This window comes from Cebus imitator, unplaced genomic scaffold (assembly GCF_001604975.1).
Source record: "Cebus imitator isolate Cc_AM_T3 unplaced genomic scaffold, Cebus_imitator-1.0 Scaffold30, whole genome shotgun sequence".
In the NCBI taxonomy this organism is placed as follows: domain Eukaryota; kingdom Metazoa; phylum Chordata; class Mammalia; order Primates; family Cebidae; genus Cebus; species Cebus imitator.
In genome coordinates this window covers 4788248-4809522 of record NW_016107345.1, presented here as the reverse complement: position 1 = coordinate 4809522, position 21275 = coordinate 4788248, and the positions used below count along the sequence as shown (strand labels likewise).

At 39.0% G+C, this 21275-nt stretch overlaps 1 protein-coding gene across 2 annotated transcripts in view; it reads left to right on the top strand.

Annotated features, from left to right (window-relative positions):
• SLC9A9 (solute carrier family 9 member A9) overlaps window positions 1-21275 on the top strand; it is a 590634-nt gene that overhangs the window by 300936 nt on the left and 268423 nt on the right. For both annotated transcript variants that reach the window (XM_017523772.2, XM_037736839.1), the window contains exon 9: window positions 4609-4697. In XM_017523772.2, coding sequence (XP_017379261.1) covers window positions 4609-4697 — 89 coding nt within the window. The remainder of the gene's footprint in view (window positions 1-4608; window positions 4698-21275) is intronic.

Below are 21275 nucleotides of genomic sequence, written 5' to 3'. Positions count from 1 at the left end.
AAAGTTCTCGTGCTGTATTCTTCAGCTCCATCAAGTTGTTTATATTCTTCTGTAAGCTGTTTATTCTAGTTAGCATCTCATCTAACCTTTTTTCTAGGTTCTTAGTTTCTTTGCATGGGGTTAGCACATGTTCTTTTAGCTCTGAGAAGTTTGTTATTACCTACCTTCTGACGCTTGTTTCTGTCAACTCATCAGATTCATTCTCCATCCATCTTTGATCCCTAGCTGGTGAGGAGTTGTGATCCCTTGGAGGAGATGAGGCATTCTGTTTTTTGGTGTTTTCATTATTTTTGTGCTGGCTTCTTCCCATCTTAGTGGCTTTATCTACCTGTGGTCTTTGTAGTTGGTGACTTTTGGATGGGGTCTCTGAGTGGACATCCTTTTTGTTGATGTTGAAGCTATTTATTTCTGCTTCTTAGTTTTCCTTCTAACAGTCAGTTCCCTCTGCTGCAGGACCACTGGAGGTCCACTCCAGACCCTGCTCACCTGGGAATCACCCTCAGGGGCTGCAGAACAGCAACGGTTGCCACCGGTTTCTTCCTCTGCTATCCTCATCCCTAAAGGATACCCACCAGATGTTGGCCTGAGCTCTCCTTTATGAGGTGTCTCTTTGGGTATACGGGGATTGGGGAGTTGCTTGAGGAGACAGTTTGTCCCTTATAGGAGCTCAAGTGCTATACTGGGAGCTCTGTTGTTCCCTGCAGAGCTGTTGGGTAGGTACCTTTAATCTGCTACAGCTGAACTCATAATCACCTCTTTTCCCAGGTGCTCTGTCCTAGGAAGGTAGGCTTTATTTACAAGTTCCTGTTGTGCTGCTGCCTTCTTTCATAGATGCCCTACCCTGCATGGAGTAGTCTAGTCACAGTCTGCCAGCAGAGGTGTTGCTGAGCTGCCGCAGGCTCTGATCAGCTGCTGTGAGAACTGCCTCGGTAGTGGTGGACTGCCTCAGTAGTGGGGGACGCCCTTCCCCCCACTGTGCTGGACTGTCCTGGGTCCTGCTGTGCTTGCTGTGAAACTCTCAATCCAGAGCATTTCAAATTGCTTGTTTTGTGGGGTGGTACCCACTGAGCCAGATCACCTGGGTCCCTGTCTCAGGCCCCTCCCTTTCAGTTGAATGAGCGGCTCTGCCTTCTAGGCATTCCAGGCACCAGTTGAAACAACCACCCAGACTTGTGTGAGTTTCTGTGTGCCAACCCAGCTCCGACTGAAACTGCCAGGCTGAAAACTCATGGCGCTTTTTGGCCCGGGAATCTCCTGGTCTTTGTGCAGTGAAAACTTGTTTGGAAATGTGGTGAGCACTCATGCTCTGTGCTGTTCTCACTGGGAACTGCACTCTAGAGCTCTTCCAATTTGGTCGTCTTGGATCCTCTTCCCTGTTTAATTTTAATTACAACACCAAGCCTCTGGTCATGTAGGCTCATTCCCCATTGTTTGTTGTTTATATGACATATCCATCCACACAAGACTCAAAAAGTATTTAGCAACAACATCGCCTGTTAGTTTTCTACTGGAGGTGAGGAAATGATAACCAATGCAGCCACTAGGAAAAATATTCTCTAATGATAAGCCCAGCTAGTTCAGATATGTAATCTTTATCATAAAATCTCTGGCTAGTTCCTGGGACATCAGAAATGATATTTTTTAGATGGCTTATGATCACCTTAAAATACTCACAGATGATCTAATGTAGGCAGAAAAACACAGGAAGTCTATGGACTATTTGATCTCAGCTCTGCCACTTTCAAGGTTACCTTGAGTAAATTACTTTAGTGTCTTTTTTGTTCAGTAGAAATGGGAATGTTCACTTCTTTATTCAACAAATACAGAGTGCCTACCATGTGCCTGGTACTGCTCTAAGGGTTACAAATCAAGGAATCCCTCTGCTTTGCCTTGTGATACAGCGTATTAGTCTGTTTTCATGCTGCTGATAAGGACATACTCAAGACTGGATAATTTATAAAGAAAAAGAGGTTTAATGGACTCACAGTTCCATGTAGATGGGGAGGCCTCACAATCATGGTGGAAGGTGAAAGGCACATCTCACATGGCAACGGACAAGAGAGAAATGGGAGCCAAGTGATAGCAGTAAATAATATAGGAAAAAATAAAGCAAGTAGAGAATGATGAGAGTGAACAGTTTGTACAGAGTGGTTGGAGAAGACCTGTCTGCTCATGCAACATCTAAACAGATATCTAAGGAGGGAGGGAGCCATGTGGATATCTGCAGAGCTTTCCAAATAGTGGGATGTAGAAGGAAGTGCAAGGGCCCATAGCAGAACGCAGTTAAAGAGGATAGTGAAAGGTAAGGGGTGAAGGAATATGGTCAGAGAAGAGGTCATCAAGTTGTGGGGAGTGGGGAAGGGGCAGGAACGGATCCTACAGGGTCTTTTAAGCCACAGGAATTCATTACAAAGTTTTGAGCAAAGGCCTGACATGGTCTTACTTATTTTTAAAGAAGCACTATTGCCAAGTGCCACCATGGGAGGCAGGGAGGCCAGTTAGGAAGCCATTGTTGTAATCCAGTCTTAAAGTTGTGGTGGCTTGAAAAGAGATGCTAGGGATGGAGAGGTTGAGAAGTATTTGGGCTCAGGTTACATTTTGAAGGACAAATAAACAAAATTGCTGATGTGCAGTGAGAGGAAGAGTATAGAGTGGTCCCAAAGTTTACTCCTGGGCTGCAGAAAGAATGGAGGCGCATTACTAAAAGGCGGAAGGCAGGGGGAGGGGCTGCTTAATCATTCCGAGCCTGCTGTGAGACAGTAACTCACTGCAGTAAATCAGGAGATGTAAATGAAACAAGCACAGTTCTTGGCCCACAGTAGCTATTCAGACAACCTTAGTCCCTTCCTTATCCTTTGTAACACTTCTTTGTTACTATTCTTGTTTTTACAATGAATTTATTCACTACCCACACACATACACCTGCCCTTTTATTCACTACTTCTCTACAGATCGATACCTAGTCAAAACAGTTCCACAACAGTGAATGGGTCAGCAAAACCTCACCCAGAAAAACCTCTAATAGACTACACACTCGACAGAGGCTGCATTTTTAAATAAATAAAAAGAAATGCTTTATGCCAAAATAGTATTCAGGGTAATCCTCCTCGTGCTTTGAAGTACTTAGTGCTTCAGCATGCTAAAAGTTTCCCTAGTATTCATTGCTTTTTAAAATAGAAATTCTGTGAATAGTAAAATAGTTTATAAGCATTTTGCCTTAGAAACTCTGAAGAGATGCTAAGAAACTGAGAAGTTACCAAAACTCTGTTGAATTACCTACTGAATAGATATTTCATGGTAAAAGTTTCTACTTGTTTTATTATTTTGTCTAAAATTTGAAGCATAATGTTAAAAGGCAATAAGACATGTAGATTCTAAACACTTATGTAAATATCTGTTAGCAATATTTTATCCAATGCTGACCTGAAATATAACCAACATGTAAGTAGAAGATACAGTCTACACATTTTTTTAAAAACCTCAGTTTTTAAAAATTCGTTGTTGCAGATTCACTTGAAATATCAGTATTCAGTTCACATATCTCTATACGCTTAAGAATCATCAGCTTTTAATTTATGAGTGTTTTTAGTTAGAAAGATTTTGCTACTTAAAATTCAATTCAATCCCCTTGGTCTGAGTCGAGGAATACTTATATCTTGTGTTTTTCCCAAAGCCCTCCTCTGTGCTCAATTTCCCATAATTGAGCTAATCTTTAATCCAAAGTAGAGTGAAGATCCCACTGCTTTCCCACTCCAGTCTAGGGACAATAACACAGAGAATAACAGCGCCCAGGGACAGATAGCACATTGGCCTCATGGTCACTATTCCTCTGTCTCCAGAAAGCATGTGGTGTATGTGTGACTTCATGTCACATTAAAAGCTGGTGTGTAGTTTAAGAAATAAACCCTGCAGATGGCCAAGAAGCAGCTAAAGGTCCACTGTTGGTAGGAATCACACAAGAACAGACCAGTTTTTCTTCAAGGAGTGAATGTCTTGAGTGTGTTCAGCAGCAGGACAGATCACCCAGCCTTCTCAAAGAGGCACAGGAGCAAACAAGGTCTCCTCTTTCTTGTTTGGCAAATAGGAGCATTGGCAGGGGCAGGAAAACCTTTGTAGACATCTTAGGTTTGTCACTCATGACTTTTAATACTAAATCATGGTATGACAAGAACCTCGTCAGGCTACCCAAAGTATACAGCAAAAAACAAATATCTTGCAGTAAATATGCCAGTATTTAGTATAAAATCCAGCAAAGTAGTTGGCACTGCCTAGGAAAAGCCCAGGGTTGACTATGCAGTCTTTTGTTCATGTTTTCAAGTATAACTTTACTAGCTCATGAACAGGGACCCGTTTGTCTCCAGAAAGAATGTACTTCTCATTTTTATTTAGAATCTACTTCTTAATGCTTTTCTTTAGTTTTAATCCTTCAGGACCCTGTTTAAACCCTGTTTAAAGCAAGTAACAAGATTTACCTAGGTTTTATTATCATGGTAATTACTAGCAGTTTTAATCTACTGACACCAAGTCTATTTTCCAGCTGGAATAGTCCCCCCTACTCTTTGACTTAGATAGAAAATAGGTTTTGACTAATCTGTTTTTTAATTTCAGGGATAGTTGCTGTTCTCTTCTGTGGAGTCACACAGGCACATTATACCTACAACAATCTGTCTTCGGATTCCAAAGTGAGAACTAAACAGGTAAAAGAAAAATTTACTACAGACTTGATCTCTTTTCTGTGTAACAGTTATGTAGCAATTCTGACAGTATAGTCAGAAAGCATTTCATTAGTAAAGGAAAAATGTAAGCTCAAGGCTTCATTACAGGTTGGATATTTATAGATTTTTTTTTCCCTCCAGGATAACCATTAACAATTCTCTTGGTAAGCAAAAATATAGTTATAATAGTCTCTCCCTCCTGAGAGATGTTGAACTTAGACTGTCAGTCTTGAAGATGAAAGACCTACAGTTGGTAATAATTCACAGGCACTTACATCTAAAAGCGTTATAAAGCATATGAGATTGGGTAGTTATAGAGAGAGGAGGAAATGAAGAAAAGGAAGGAAGTGAGGTTTGGTCTTTAATTGGGTGCTTTTGATGACAAGCAAACTCAACTGCCAGTTGTCACACAAGCAGAATGTGTCTCCCTTATGCCAAGAACACATCTGTTTGGACATTTGCACATAAACACACACAGATTCTTTCCACAGACATTTGCTGCCCAGCTACTCTGTGCCAAGCACCATGCTGGCTACTAGGAATACAAGAACAGATAGTTTATGGTCCTGCCTTCAAGAGGGTCATTATCAAGACTGTTGATGAGGACGCAGATGTGTAGCAAACAATTTGCCATAGTTCTATAGGTGCTGTCATAGAAATACCTGTATAGTGTGTGTAAGGAGCATTAGTAAGACATCACCCTACAGTTACTATTGAGAAAGTCAAGAGAAAGTTTCCAGAGATGATGCCCAACCTGGAACTTGAAATGCAAATAGAAGTTAACTAGGTAAAGATCTGAGTTCTAGTATGTGGCAGAGGGTAGCAACAAGGGCATTTGAGGTCAAAGGATCAGCATGGACAATATCTCTTGAGCAGCCAGTGGAAGCTCTGTAAATAGTTCAGCACAGCTTGTGAATGGGGCAAGGCTGAAGCAAGTGGGATACAGTGAGAGCAGAGACCAACTCACAAAAGGACTTAGGTACCTTGTGAAGGACTTTAGACTATAACCTGTAGGTAATGGGAGTGGCTTTAATAGCAGGAATGTGTTGTCTCACAGTTCTAGAGGCCAAAAGTCTGAGATCAAGGTATTGGCAGGATAGCTCCTTTTGAGGGCTGTGGAAGAGAATCTGTTCTATCACTCTCTCTTAGCCTCTGAAAGATTTCTGCAATCTTTAGTGTTCCTTGGGTAGACACATCACTCCGATCTCTGCCTTCATGTTCATATAGCAGTCTCCCAATGTGCATGTCTACCACCAAATTTCTTCTTTTTATAAGGACACTGGTCATATTGAGTTAGGGGCCTACCCTTCTCTGGTATGACCATATCTTAGCTAATTACATTTTCCATGACTTTGTTTCCAAATAAGGTCACATTTTGAATTACTGGGGTTTAGGACTTCAACATATGAATTTTGGAGGAACACAGGTCAGCCCGTAACAAGAAGTCATTGAAGGGTCCTAGGCAAAATAATTTTAAGGTAATTGAATATGACTCGGGCAGACATGAGGGACATGAACCAAATGGCAATTGTATCAGGTAGCTTTTGCTGTGTGACAAAAAAAATCACACAACTCTAGTGTTATCCAACAATAATCATTTATTGATTATACACCTGCAAGCTTCAGCCATTTTGATCTGGGTCAGACTGGGTGAATATGCTTGTACCAGCTGAGCTTATGTATACATCTGTTGGTTTGCTGGGGACTCTATTCTAAAGTAGACTTGTCTAGTGGGCTTTGCTATTGCCACATGTTTGTTATTCTTCTCCTGATAGAAAAGCAAGCCCCAGTGTTGAAGAAGGTCCATTTCTGTACTCTGCTTGTGTCATACCTCCTAAACACCCTGTTGGCCAAAGAAAATTACATGGCATAGTCCAGAGTCCAGAGGCCAAGCCAATCCCTGACCACAGTGGGAGAGCACTGCAAAGTTATATGGCAAGGAATGCGGAAATAGGCAATGATGGAGAATTGGACTGAATGATGAAGTCTAACCCAAAATACAAGTGGAGGTAGAGATGTCTCATAATAAACATGGCAATTCTGAGGACATCTGACGTGATTTTAGGTCAGTGGGAGTAGAGACAGCAAAAGCAACCAAAGCAAAACCTGTAATTGGCCAGAAATTCCTAAGCAGGATTTCCTTAAGGCGTACTTTGAAGCTTTCCAAAATGAGCTATCACTTTCATCCCTCTGTCTTTGTCACATCCCAAGCTTGACTAGCTCCACCTACCCAGAGACTCTGCAAGGTCACCTTTCCCCTCTGCCCATCACCTCAAATGCCTCAAAGGAAACACAAGATGCAATTATAGAAATCTGGAGGCCCCCTGAATGAAACAAAAGAAAAAAGCCCCCAAAACAAAAAACTGATTTCAATATCCAGAAACCTCCAACATATAAGTCTTTCAGAATCCTTTTCATTTAGAATACTACTAGCTTTCCCTAGGGCTTAAAGGGAAATGTCTTGGGCTGGTTTTTTCCTAACATCTTTTGGTTCTCTGAGCATATTTGTATTCTGGGAAGCTGAACCCTGTTTAGGGGCTTGCACTTTTAAGTCATTCTATTTAGACTGCTCAGCATAAATTCAAAGATAACTCATCTCATGGCAAGACAGCAGCCTAGCACCTAGGGGAGACAAAGCCAAAATCAGTGCCCACAACCTTCTGTTCTCCCTCTGAATGGCTTGACAAGCCCTCCCTGACAGGTTTCCAGCATTCATTTTTACAGCATTCTCCTTTAAGGAAAGAGAATTTTATAAGTTCTTTCTTTAATATCTAGGTAGCTGCATACTCCCATCTTTGTTCTCCACACTGCCTTCTTTTTTGGGTGCCTGGATTATAGCAGAAGCTTAATGAATGCTAATTCCCTTGTACTTCATTTTCATCCCTTTCCTCACTTCTTTTCTATTAGGATCATCATTTTCTGCCTATATTTTTTCTTATAATACGTATATATACAGCATATGTGCATATTTATACATAATTGCATACCTATGCATGCATATACACATGCATATCCTGTACTCTATTATACAGAGCGTAAGGTCCCCACTTTGAAAGAAGAGCAGTCAGAGGTTCTCAGCCACATCTGCACTAGAGTAGCAAGCAGAGTTCAAATTCTTATGGGAAACTAATTACAAATTGTAGAGAAATGCTGAGGCATGTACTATACAGGGTGCCACTGTGTCCTCTCTAAAAATGGGAAAGGTTTGGGGAGCATTATATGGTGTTACATGGTTACAAGACATGATATCTTTCTCTATATACCACATGTTGTATTCACACTGTCAATAGGAAGGTAGCAGTTGCACAGCTTCATTGCCTCTCTTCCCAGGACTGCTCAGTGAGAGTGTAGGAAGCCAATTAGTAAACTTGGGGAAATCCATGTAAATCAACTTTGAGTTATAAAATTCAAAGATTCCATGATTTACAAAAGAGTTATATTCAATTGTGTCTATACCAGTTAATCAAATAGCTATATCTGGATACAAAGGCTTTTGAGAATTAAGCATTCTTTATAGCTTGAAGAATTAGAGTGCCTTTTTAAAATTGCATTTTTTTTTACTTTAAGATATGTTTTATAAATGATAATGACCCTTTAGATGTAGGAACTTCATTTTTACTTCAACCTATGAAAAAACATGTAACATCACTATGTGTTAGGCACAAAGCAATATGATACAGACACTATGATCCAACAGAAGGGTTTGTATTTTGAAGAGCAGAGCATCCTATTAAAGAGTAAATGAACATATGCAGCAATCCCTTTCCCTAGACTTGGAGTCCTTTATTGCTTTAGGGTGTGCACATCAAGATACTGTAAGCCCTATCTCTTACCCTGTGACCTGAGCACTGCTAGGAGATATTCAAGATAGACATCAGCACACAGCAGTGTAGCCCAGAGGTCTTACCCAGAGCCATCCAGAAGACTGCCTACAGACCCCATGATCCCACTCAGATAAATTTCAGCCTGCCTCCCACCCCCTTCCTCCCACATTCCCTCACCCCCCAGGCAGGGCTGGGAGCTTGCTATCTGGGGCAAACTCCAGGAACAAATACTCTGTTCCCATCAGCTGTATTTACCTTGCCTGAAGCTAACCTGAAAAACCATGTACTTCTATAGCATCCCTTTTAATTAGAATTTCTCCTTCCCTTCACATCGTTGCCACCAAAAATTATTTCCAACAGATACACATGAGTATATGATATGAATGTAAATAATTAACATTTACTCTGCATTAGCATGTACAAAGTACTTACCTCATTTACTTTCTACTTACCGTTCTACCTAAGAGGTAGCTCTTATTGTCACTGATTCCCTTCACGCGTTGAACAATTTTTTGAGAGCCTAGTTTGTGCCAGCCACTGCTCAAGGTACCGGGGATACAACAGTGAACAAGAAAAGAATTTCTATTTGAGGAGCTTCATAATAGTCAAAATAAATATGCAAAATATATAGTGCAGTCATGGTAAGACATAAGGCCAATAATAAAACAGGGAAGGGAGCTAAGGGTATATGATGTGAAGGCAGGCTTATAATATTAGATTGGGTAGCAAGGTGGTATTTGAAAGAAGTAAAAGAGGGAACCATGTGGACATTTGGGGCAGAGCTATTAAGAAATTGGGAATACAGATACAAAGGCCCCCTGGGGCAGGGGAACCAATGTGGCTGGTATGGAGTGAACAAGGGAGAGTATGAGCAAAATAGCAGAGCAGTGAGAAGATACAGGTCATGGAGAGCCGAATGAGGTGGGGAAACGCTTGACACCTTTAAGTACAGGCATGTATGTACATTTTAAAAGAAAAGAAGTGTCAGTTGTTAGCTAGGGAAGACTGCAAGAGAACAGGTTTGGGGGAAAGATTATGAGCCCAGGGTTGACTTGTTAAGTTTGGGATGTGTGTTAGTCAAGTAGAGCTGTTGTATAGCCAGTTGGACATAGAATTCTGGAGTTCAGAGGACAGGTCTAGGAGAAAAATATGATTTTGAGGGTCATCAGCATATGACTAACATATAGAGATGATATTGCATATCATATAGAAATGATACTGAGAACATGAGACTGGATGAATTTCTAAGACAGTGATAGAGAAGAGGTCCAAAAATGAATCCCAAAGGTACTTCAATGTTAAAAAATCCAAAATCAGCAAATGAGCCTGAAAGATAATAGATATTAGGGAAAACAAAAAGGAAGGAAAGTATGATGTCCTAGAAGTCAAAAGAAGATTATCTCAAGGAGCATGATGAATTATACCAAATGCTGCTGAAATTTCAAGTAAGATGAGGAAAATGAACATCATTGATGACAGTGATAAGAACCATTTTGTCAGAAAGCCTGAGTAGAAGGGATTCAAGGAAGAGTAAGAGGAAAGAAATTGGAAACCTCCTGTATCAACAAGTCTTTCAATGGAGTTTTGCTGAACGGCAGCAGAGAAATGAGGTGATCACTGGAGAAAGAACTAGGACCAAAGAAAATACCTTTTGATTTTTAAGGTAGGAGAAATAACATACTTTTGTATGTTGAGGGAATGAAACAGTAAAGAAAAAATGATGTATTTGAGTTTTTGCTAGGCTAATAAGTGGCAGATTTCAAATTTTTGTAGTTCAAACTATTTTGCCTCGTACTAAATATCATTTGGTTAGTAGATGGGATACTGCCAATTGTGGGACATCATTTATTCAGTAAACCTTGAATGGGTGGAAGGAAAAAACGAATGAATGTTTGGCCATCTTTATTATACTTTCAGCTAATTCAGATAATAAGCCATTTATTTTTTATAGTATTTGATTCTGTTATCTTTGAAAATCTACCAATTTCACTGCATTTTAATATTTTATACAAATACAAGTTGGGATGGACATAGATGTTTTCATGTATTTGCTTTTGAAAAGCCAGATTCTTTGTCTAGCATTTATGGGCAAACAATGACATCTTCATTATAGCACATTCTTTCCATACGCTTATTTTATTTCCATTCCTCCCAGATGATATTTATGGTGTTTATCGCCATTGAATGAAAAGGCAGCAATAATCCAAATTTAAATTTCCAATAAAAGAAGACAATGAGAACCAAATTATATGTTCTGTGCATGACTCTGAAAATTCAAATAAAGGATCTGGAATATGGGAGGAGCAAGGTGTGGTGGGAAGCACAGCTGGCCAAGAGTCTAGAAAACTGGGTGTTGCCCCCATCTCTGGTAATCATGGTGGGGCTCAGATAATTAATTTAACACACATGAGTTTCACTTTTCCCATCTGTAAAATGAATGGTTGAACTAAATGACTGGTTTTTAAGGATCATGCTCTAGACCTAATATTCTTTGACTTGACATGGAGCATAAGATATGTGTCTGGTTCCTTCTCTTAGACTACAATTGTGTGAAGATTACTTGATTAAAGACTGCAATGCATAGAGATGAGAGGCGGAATTAGAGTGTCATTTAACTTGCAACCAAATAACTGGGTACACAATTTCAATAAGTTGTCAAAGCAAATCCAAGGATGAGGCAATCAAAAACCAAAGACCCTGGTTCATACTGAAGTAAAAAGGTTCACACTGAGGTTATGACAACTACAACTCAGCATCTCAGGTTATGACTGAAGAACCTTCCAGCTTTTTAATTCAAACATGGACTAGTTGTGTTCTAAGAACTACAGTGGTTGTATGGCCAGCACCATGGTGGAAGCCAAGGAGACAAGGGCAGATAGCCCATGGTTCTTGCCCTTTGGAAGTTCTAAAATAGCAGGAGACATACACATGTGTGCAAACATATATATGCATATGCATGCATGCACTCACATGCACAACCAACCACATGTGGCAGATGCCAACATAGAGGGATGCACAACATCTCATAGAAAACCAGAGAATCGAGTTGCTTACTGAAGGCAAGGTTTTCATGGGAAGCTGATTTTTGGGTTGGATGTTTTGGAGTTTGGGTATAGGGTTAATTAGGATATTGTCATTCAGATTTCATGGAGAATAAAAGCAAAAAGAATAGAGTATGCAAAAATATAAAACTAATTAAGAGCTTGAAAGCAATTCTAAGCAAAAAGAACAAAGCTAGAGGCATCAGGTTACCCAATTTGAAACTATACTGTAAGGCCAGTAACCAAAACAGTATTGTAGCAGTACAAAAATGGACACAGAGCAATAAAACAGAATAGGGAACCCAGAAATAAAGCTGCACACCTACACTCATCTGGTCTTTGATGAGGGCAACAAAAATAAGCAATGGGGGAGTGAATCCTGTTCAATAAATGGTACTGGCAGAGCTAGCTTGCCACATGCAGAAGAATGAAACTAGACCCCTACCTTTCACCGTATACAAAAATTAACTTAAGATGTATTAAAGATTTAAATGTAGGACTTCAAACTGTAAAACCCCTTCAAGAATACCTAGAAAATATTATTCTGGACATCACCTTTGGGAAAGGATTTGTGACTAAGTCCTCAAAAGCAATTGCAACAAAAACAAAAACTGACAAGTGGGACTTAATTAAACCAAAGAGCTTCTGCACAGCAAAATAAACTATCAACAGAGTAAACAGACAACCTACATAATGGGAGAAAATATTCACACATTATGCATCAGACAAAGATCTAATATTAGAATCTATGAAAGACTTCACGAGCAAAAACAAATAACCCCATTAAAAATTGGGCAAAGGACACGAACAGACGCTTCTCCAAAGAAGACATGCAAGTAGCCAAGAAACATATGAGAAAATGCTCAACATCACTAATTATGCAAATCGAACCATAATGAGATATTATCTCACATCATTCAGCATGGCTATTATTTTTAAAAAGCAGATGCTAGTGAGGCTGTGGAGAAAAGAGAACTCATACGCTGCTGATGGGACTGTAAATTAGTTCAGCCACCATGAAAAGCAGTTTAGAGATTTCTCAAAGAACTTAAAATAGGACTACCATTTGAACCAGCAATCTCATTACTGGGTATATATCCAAAGGAAAATGAATTAATCTACAAAAAAATCATGCACTCATATGTTCTGCAGCACTATTCACAATAAGAAAGACATGGAATCAATCTAGGTGCCCATCAACAATGGATTGGATAAAGAAATACACCACGGAATACTACACACCCATAAGGAAGAATGAAAACACGTCCTTCGCAGCAACAAGGATGCAGCTGGAGGCCATTATTCTAAGTGAATTAACACAGAAACAGAAAACCAAATGCCACATGTTCTTACATGTAAGTGGGAGCTAAACATTGGATACTCATGGACATAAAGATGGCAGCAGTAGATACTAAGAGCTACTAGAAGGCAGTGAGGAAAAGAGTAAGGGTTGACAATACAACTATTTTGTACTATGCTCACTACCTGGGTGACAGGATCCATTGTACCCTTAACTTCAGCATCAGGCAGTACACCCATGTGAAAAAACTGCATGGGTACTCCTTCAATCTAAAATAAAAACTGAAAAAAGAAAAGCTTGACAAGTCCCAGAAACAAAGAGGTAACACACTGTGACTAGGTCCCAGGTTGCCTCCAAGAAGTAGATAGGGGTGGGCCGCTGGTACAGGCTAGAGAGCAGTGAAGGGAAGCTTGTGGAAGACAGCTGAGAGTGAAAATGGAGAGGTAAATCCAGATGGACCTTTTAGTGTCTCACTGTGCTCCGCTTGGGAGAATTCAAACCTATAAGGGTCATAATTGGTTAAATCTTTTAGGCATAGTGATAATGATAATAATCAGATTTCTGCCTTACAAAGATAACCGTGATAGCATCATTGAGGAAAAACCGAACAATGGATCTTTTGGAATTCATAGTATTTGTCTCTATTAGTGGTTTTAAGGGTTAGTTATGAGCAAACATGGTAAGTGACTTCTACAACATAGATCTCAACACTCACCACACTTCCTTTTAGTAAACTGTGTACATATATGACATCTAAATTTATCTGAACCTTCTGTGACTCCAGACATATTTTTGTCCTGTTTAACCTGTTAGGATATCGTGGTCTATATGAAAAGTTTATGGAAATTTACCGTCTGGTTTTGCCTTGAACTTAGGAACTAGATAAATTCATTCTGAATTAATAAACAAATTAATGAGGGAATGAATTATGACCATTAACATTCCAAGATAAAAAAATAGAGAAGAGAAACAATATATGCTAATTAATGGTTTTATTTAATTCTGATATGATGCATTCATTTAAATTTAATGAGATGGATGCATAAGGCAAATGTCTAGGGTAATCTTGAGATATTGAAAGAAAGATCAAGCACAATTCCATTACTTGTGTGTTTCCTGCAGTGTGTCTCTGCCTTATTGATTTGCATTACAGTGATTTTTGATTATAGTTTTGCACATATTTTTCTATTTCTTTTAACAAAGGCAGTCACGTTCCATCTCAGTGACCTGTTCCAAGGCACAGTGGAGAGAGAATGTCATGGGCAACAATGTGCCTGCCTCCCTGGCTTCTGAGAAGATAAAAGATATCTTCATAAAGGATAGAATTGCCTTTTTTATTACTCTAATTACATTTCTTTTGTCAAGATTTCTACCACTTTTCTTTTCTCCTTCATTCAAAATATCTTTAAAAATATCATCCTAGAAGGATTGGATTTATAAATGATGGCAAAGTGTTTAAATTTCCCCTTAGCTAAGCTTGTGATTCTTTTCAATGAAACTCATTATATTGTATAAAGGACATTTAGTAGTTCAGCTAATACGTGTTTTCTTTTAAACGCTAATGAGAGTGGAACTCCCACACCATGGCAAGAACACAGTGTACTTGCAATGCCTGGAAAGTATTATTTCCCTGCTTGAGAAGCCTTTACTCCACAACCAACATGTATTATAGTAGGCACCACACATAGATATTTGGCATCTTCAATAGTGGGTACCCTCTGTGTCCTGGGTACTGGGACCCAGAAAGAAATAAAGATAAGTAAGCCATCCATGCTTCTCTTTGACAAATTTTTATATAAAATGTTTGCTCTGACAAAGTTGTAATTGGACTATAACTTCTCAAATCTATCCTACTGACCCACAAATCTGTTTAGCATAACATATAATTGCAGTTGGAAATTTTAAGTCATGAAATCAAAAAAGTTCAGAGATAAGGGGGACCAGAAAGATAAACTTTCGAACTCAGAATTTTATGGGAGGAAACAGAAAGCCAGGAAAATTCAATGACTTTGAGGGGTCGGGCCAGTTTTCCAACCCAGGGTCAACCTGGAGATGGGTCATTGCTCAAGGCATATGCACTGTAAATTAAAAATACACAGCACCTGCTTCTAAAAACAACATTCGGTATGTTTGTTATATATTGCTATGTAACAAATTACTCCCAAATTTAGCAGCTTTAAACAACAAACTTATATTATTATTTCATGTAGTTTGTGAAGTCCTGGAATCCAGGAGCATCAGCTTTGCTGGGTGGTTTTGGCCCAGGGTCTCAGGAGGTTGCTGACAAATTGTTAGGCAGGGCTTCCGTGTCTCGAGACTTGGCTGGGGTGGGGCTGGAGAATTATCTCCAAGAGCTTCATTTACATGGCTGTTGGCAGAAGACCTCAGTTCTTCCACCTGTGTCCTCCATAGGGCTGCTTGGGTGTCCTCATGGTGTGAAAGCGTACTTTGCCCAGAGCAAGTGAAACCAGAGAGAGCAGGGAGAAAGAAGCAATAGTTTTAATTAACTATTCTCTAAAGTTATTCGCTGTCATTTCTGTCATATTCTATTTGTTAGAATTGATTAGCTAATTGGACTATGTAAAGGGGAGGGTAATTAAGCTCTACATTGTGAAGCAATGGTGGGGGAGGGGGTGTCAAATAATTTGTGGACATTTTAAACTACCAGGAGCCTCGATGCCATTTTTGGAAGTAGTTGCTTGATAGTGCTTTTAATTTCGTATGTGGTTGAATATTTAGGTTTTATGCTTCTTCAGTCAATTTTGGCCATATGCACATTCTAACTATTCAGGTTTTAAAAAATTTTATTATCAACAATTGTTGAATACTATATTGTGTCAGGCACTGAACATATATGTTTCATATTAGTTATCCTTATTAATATTCACATAAAATCTACAAGGTAAATACTATTATTAATCAGATATCATAGTCTTAGAGAAGTTAAGGCCACACAAAGAATAAGGCACCACAACTTATTGTTGTTTTAATGTCCTTTGTACGTATTTGACTATAGACCTTTTCTTACAGAAAAATTACATGCATGTATTTTCCCCTTTTATTAAATTTATAAAACTTTACATATTATCCTGATCATTTTAAAGTTACTTACACGTTCTACTGTTTTCTCCTTTTATCACTAATCCATTCTTCCTCCTTTCTTTGGGCTTTCTGTTTTTCTTCCCGGTCCCCTTTACAGAGGAGGATGAAGGGAGCCCTGTCCCTGCAGATCACCACTCTCCTCCATCTTTTTATTTCCCTGCTTTACAACAACCCTGAGAGAGCTTAATAGGTAGAGCCAAGAAGAGTCTTTTCTTTTTGCAACAAAGTATTGGTTCTGTCTCATCATCTATCTCGTCTCATCATCTCTTTATCTTATGACAGATATATTACTCCATTTTGCCTCTGCTGGCTTGCTTTCTTCAGAATTCATCAGCGTTCTATGTTACTAAGAGTACTTGAATGATGTCATTGTTGTTTTATTCCATTTCTCCATCACTGTCATAAAACATTCTGTATCAGAGTCACCTCCCAGGACTATGTCTCTACCCAATAGGCAATGTCTTGGTGGCACATACTAATTTACCTTTAAATTTCTTGCTAACAAATTTCCAAAGTCTTCCCTTAATTTTTCTTACTCATCCCTCCAAGCCCTAAAGAAAGTCTACTTAACTCGTTTAGCCTTTTCTAAATATTAATTTTCTTTATTATATTTTCCCCAAAATCATAGTTTCATATTCTTTCTCACTACAGAGAGCCCCAACTCCTAAAAAAAAATAGTGCTCTCTCTGTCTTAATTTTTCACTTTTAGAAAACAAGAAATACCATCATCAATGCTTAGATACCAACATATAAATTTCTATGATCCATGTCTTTCTATGAATGGATCTGATTCAATGCATAATGGAAAAATTTATCTGAATGGAATTTAGAAGATCAGCTGGCCTGGTACCTGCTTTGATGACATCCAAGACAGATGGTTGCCTATTATTGCCTTAAAATTTCTAAGGATGGCAATGGCATAACCCCCTTTAATGGCCCATTACAGTGTTATCACCCTGCTTGACAGGTGTAAGTATGAAGAGCTTCAGTCTCATAATGGCATTTTAGAAAGATAAATGGAAATTACTATAATTTTTCTACTCATTTTAATTAAATTTTATTGATGCAACACAGAAAACATTAAGTTTGAATATGTGTGCCTGAGCATGTGTTTGTTAAAGAATGCTGCCAAAGTTAAGGATGCCATTTCCTTAATGAGCTTGGAAGATGCAGCAAATGTATTTAATAAAACATTGAATCTTTGCAATTCCTTCAGAAAAGAAATTGAATTGCTTCTGGAGGTACAGCTCAAAAATCCAAAAAATCCCATCAGTGAAGATATGATTTGTAACTCTGAATAAAGTACCCCAGAGGGAAATCTAATAAGTGAGAACAAGAGTTTAGTTTTAGGAGAGTCACTTAATACAACTGATCTGGGTTACATTGAAAAAGGATTTGATTGGAATCAGCGGTGACCAATCTCTTCTTAAGGGAGAATAAAAAGCCGTTATGATGGACCTGCCTCAACAGTGAATACCTGGGTAGCAAACTATTTCTGTTATATTTTTCCATTGATTCTAAGCTGTTTAAAAAAATAAAAAATAAAAACAAAAAAACTCTAAAACAAGTTTCTTTTCCTTGTTTGTGCTGTGCCTTGCTTTGTGCAAATTAAATTTTCAAGAACAAACTAAAAGGGAAAAGATACCTGTTGAAAAATAAAGGAATGCTTCTGTTGGGAAAGAATGACTAACCTTGCCTTAGTCATTGTAGTATATGAATTAACATAGTTCTTTTCCCCTAGAGATCTGTGAACACATGATCATTGAGATTCACATCTGGAGAAAGTGTGATTTGGGGTTTCCAGGACAATTACTTCATACCCCAGCCCTTGACTTGCTTTCTGTTTCTGATGATGTTGCTCTGATGATAGTATGGGGGCCTATAACATAGGACCGGGATAGAAGACCTCTTGGCCAACTAGAAACAGACAGGCACACAGGCATCAGAGCTAGCACTTGGAATGAGTCCTGGCAGAGTTTCAATGCTCTGAATTCTGACACAGCAGGTTTCTGGATGGTTAATGTGAAGTTCTGTGAGTAGTACCAAGGTCCTCCCTGGGGCCCCAAGGGGAATTATGTCTTAACTTTTTATTTCCTTATACAGGTGTTCTTAAATGATGTTCTGCAGGCTGGTGTCATAGTGATCCATTTTTATGACACTGTCTGTACTCATTTCTGGCATAAATTAATAATTTACAATATCCCCTAGGGAAAATACTATTCTTCCCCTTTGTACTGATTTACTGTTTGGGTTTTGGCTTGCTTTTATATTAACAAGTTGAGGTCTATAGGGGTCTTTTGCTTCATCCAAGCATACAAGAGACTAAAAGAGTTTGAGACTATCTAACCTTCCAGTGAAAAATAGTCTGATTTTAAGTAAACATTTTTTCCTCATTTGGTCCTGCCAAATGTTTCATGTAATTTCTGGGCTGTTTGTAGGTATTGGATACACTGGCCTGTAGAATAAGGCAACACCACTCTTTAATGATATTCCCTATATTCTAGGCAGAAAACACCTTGTTATAGGCTCCAGAATTTTCGCAGACCTGAGGCCCAGGCAACCCAAAAGAAGGAATTTGAATTTTGTCCATAATTGGGATTTAGATATGTAGTGATGATATATGTGTGAAAGGGGTTAATGAAAGAAGTCAGACACAGGAAAGGATAACAACATTTAAGAGGAAAATTCCTATAAATAGAAAGGAGTTTGATATGGCCTGAGGACCAGCATCCTCTTGTGGGAAACCGTGAGAATGAACTTGGTCCTCCGAACACACCTGCCTGTTGGCATCCCTGCACTCTGAGAAGGGGAGCACTAAATAGTAAAATTTTGTGGGGAGTAAATTGTTTCCCTGGGAACACAAGTGACTCTGCTGGAGCCCACCCCATCCCCAGAATGCTGAGTTGTAACTTTGAAAGAATTTGAATGGATGCTCAACTCTAAGGGATCATCTCTGAAAGAACTGGAAACATGAAAGTGAAGTACTTCCATGCTGATTGAAGAGAAATAAGTAGCCAAGACCAGGAGACAGTCAAATATGGAACTTAAGCTGCCAGAGGCAGAAAACATAACACATACCCCAATGAGTGAGGCAGTCCTAAAATTGCAGGTGGCAGGTGGCAGCAGTGTAGGTAGCAGTGAGGAGGGAGAACAGGCTGCAGCTGGAATCCAGCAAGGGCAGGTTGGTGCAGACAGCTGAGGGTTGGTCAGCTTTGGGCTCTGGCAACATGTGCTACCCAGCTCCCTCCTCTTGGAAACTCCTAGAGCAGTAATGCTCAACCCTGGGAGTATGTTAGAATTTTTTACAAATCCCAGATATCTGGGCTCCATGCCCAGGATTTCTAATTTATTTAGTCTGGAGTGGGACTTCAGCTGCAGTATTTTAAATTCTACCTAAGTGATTCTAATGAGTGGCCGGAGTTGAGCATCTAGAAAGGCACCAGACGCTGGATGGGGAAGGGCTGAGGTCCTGTCATTTGGCAGGTGGGTTTTGGATTCAGCAGATCAGAGCCAAACTGTCCAAATGAGTTCAAAGGGAATCCACATGCTGATGAGCTTGGGACTTGGAACTCTAGAGAGTTTTTAAAATCTTGCTGGCCGGTGGGTTGCCCAGAGATTCTGATCTAACTGGCAGGAGTGCAGCGTGGGCAGCAGGATCGTTTCCAGCTTCCCAGATGGTTTTCAAGTGCAGCAGTGCTTGAGAACCAGTGGCCTAGGGCACAGTAATGTCACTCATGAAGATCCCTTTGGGGAGTCCCATAAATATTTAAGAGAAAAGAAAACTCTGCAAGAGATTTTATATTCTGTGTGAGTAGGTGGAGTCTTAGAACTATCAAGATTTGGCTATTTGTATAAATACATTTATATTCGCAGGCAGGATGTTTCCAAGACATTACCCAAATAAGTATTCCCACAGTTCTTAGATCTGGGAAGGCAGTCCACAGTCAAAACCAAAAGGAACAATTGGCAAGCTCCCTTCTCTGGTGACTTGCTCACCTACCTGAAGCTCACAAATGGAGGTTTCAATTTAAGATTCACAGATACGTTGTAGTAATTGCAGCATGTAAAACTGTTAGGCTACATAAAAAATGGGAATCTACCTTCACTTCTTTGATCTTTAACTCAGTAAAATACAAATTTGGTTAATACTTAGGGACTAATAGTGCCAGCTAGTGAAAATTAATACCTTTGACCCTCACAATAAGCAGTGAGGTAGGTATTATTGACAACTATTTTATTGATGAGGAAGCTAGGATGCAGAGAGAATAAGTAATTTACATGTGCCTACACAAGTAAATATAGGTGGAAAAATGGGACTGAAACTGATTCCAAGGCCAGTTCTTTTCCCACCTCACCCGGCCACCTTTCTTTAATCTCTAGTAAATCAAAGTATCCTCCAGCTCACCTCTCACTTTCCAGTTTTAGTTTCATATAGTAACTTTATATATGATGCATTTCATGAAATACATTTGGAAAATTACTCGGTATAGAATCTATGGGAACTTCGCTTATCTATTCTATCCTATACTTCCTATACTGTGCCATAGATGATTCCAGAAAAAAGTAACATTTCTTCACTTTTTCCCCACCTACAATTATTCGGTGTCCCAAAAAGTAATATCTTCTCATTGTCAATTCTCCGGAGGTTTGAGAGACTGTAATCAGATCTCATCAGCAGTGTTTCTAATTAGCATTCTCTACCATGTATGAATTAGGAGAAAAGTTACCTTGTCTGTTTCTTAGAAACTGTGGCTAAGGTACACTTTGATAATTTTCGGGACTATGTATAGGTGGAATATTTTATATATAATGGAGTAAAGGTGTAAAGAAGAATCAAATATATATTTAAAGTTATAATCAATGTGCAAATATTATACATATTTGCATTAGGAATTGTGGAATCTTAAACATTCTCAAGAGCATTCATCTTAGATTACTTTATTCCACTCACCAAATCCTCCCCCAATAAAAAGCACCTTTGTATCTTAAGTCATAGTACTCTAAAATCTCTTATCACCATAAGAAGCATATTCAACTAGTTGGTAATAGATAAAGAAAACCCTATTTCCAAAAGTGCATTTTACTACTTAATTTCAAGCAAGTTACACAATGTTCTCCAAACTTAAACAAACAAAATAAAGAATGTACATTTACTGATAATGTTCAACTGGACATTAAAATATACTACTCAGATATCTTTGGCAGAAAGGAAAAAGATATTATCTGACTCCAGGGTTCAGCTTTCCTATATATCTTTCTGTTCAGAAACAATATATATTAGTGGATTTTGTGA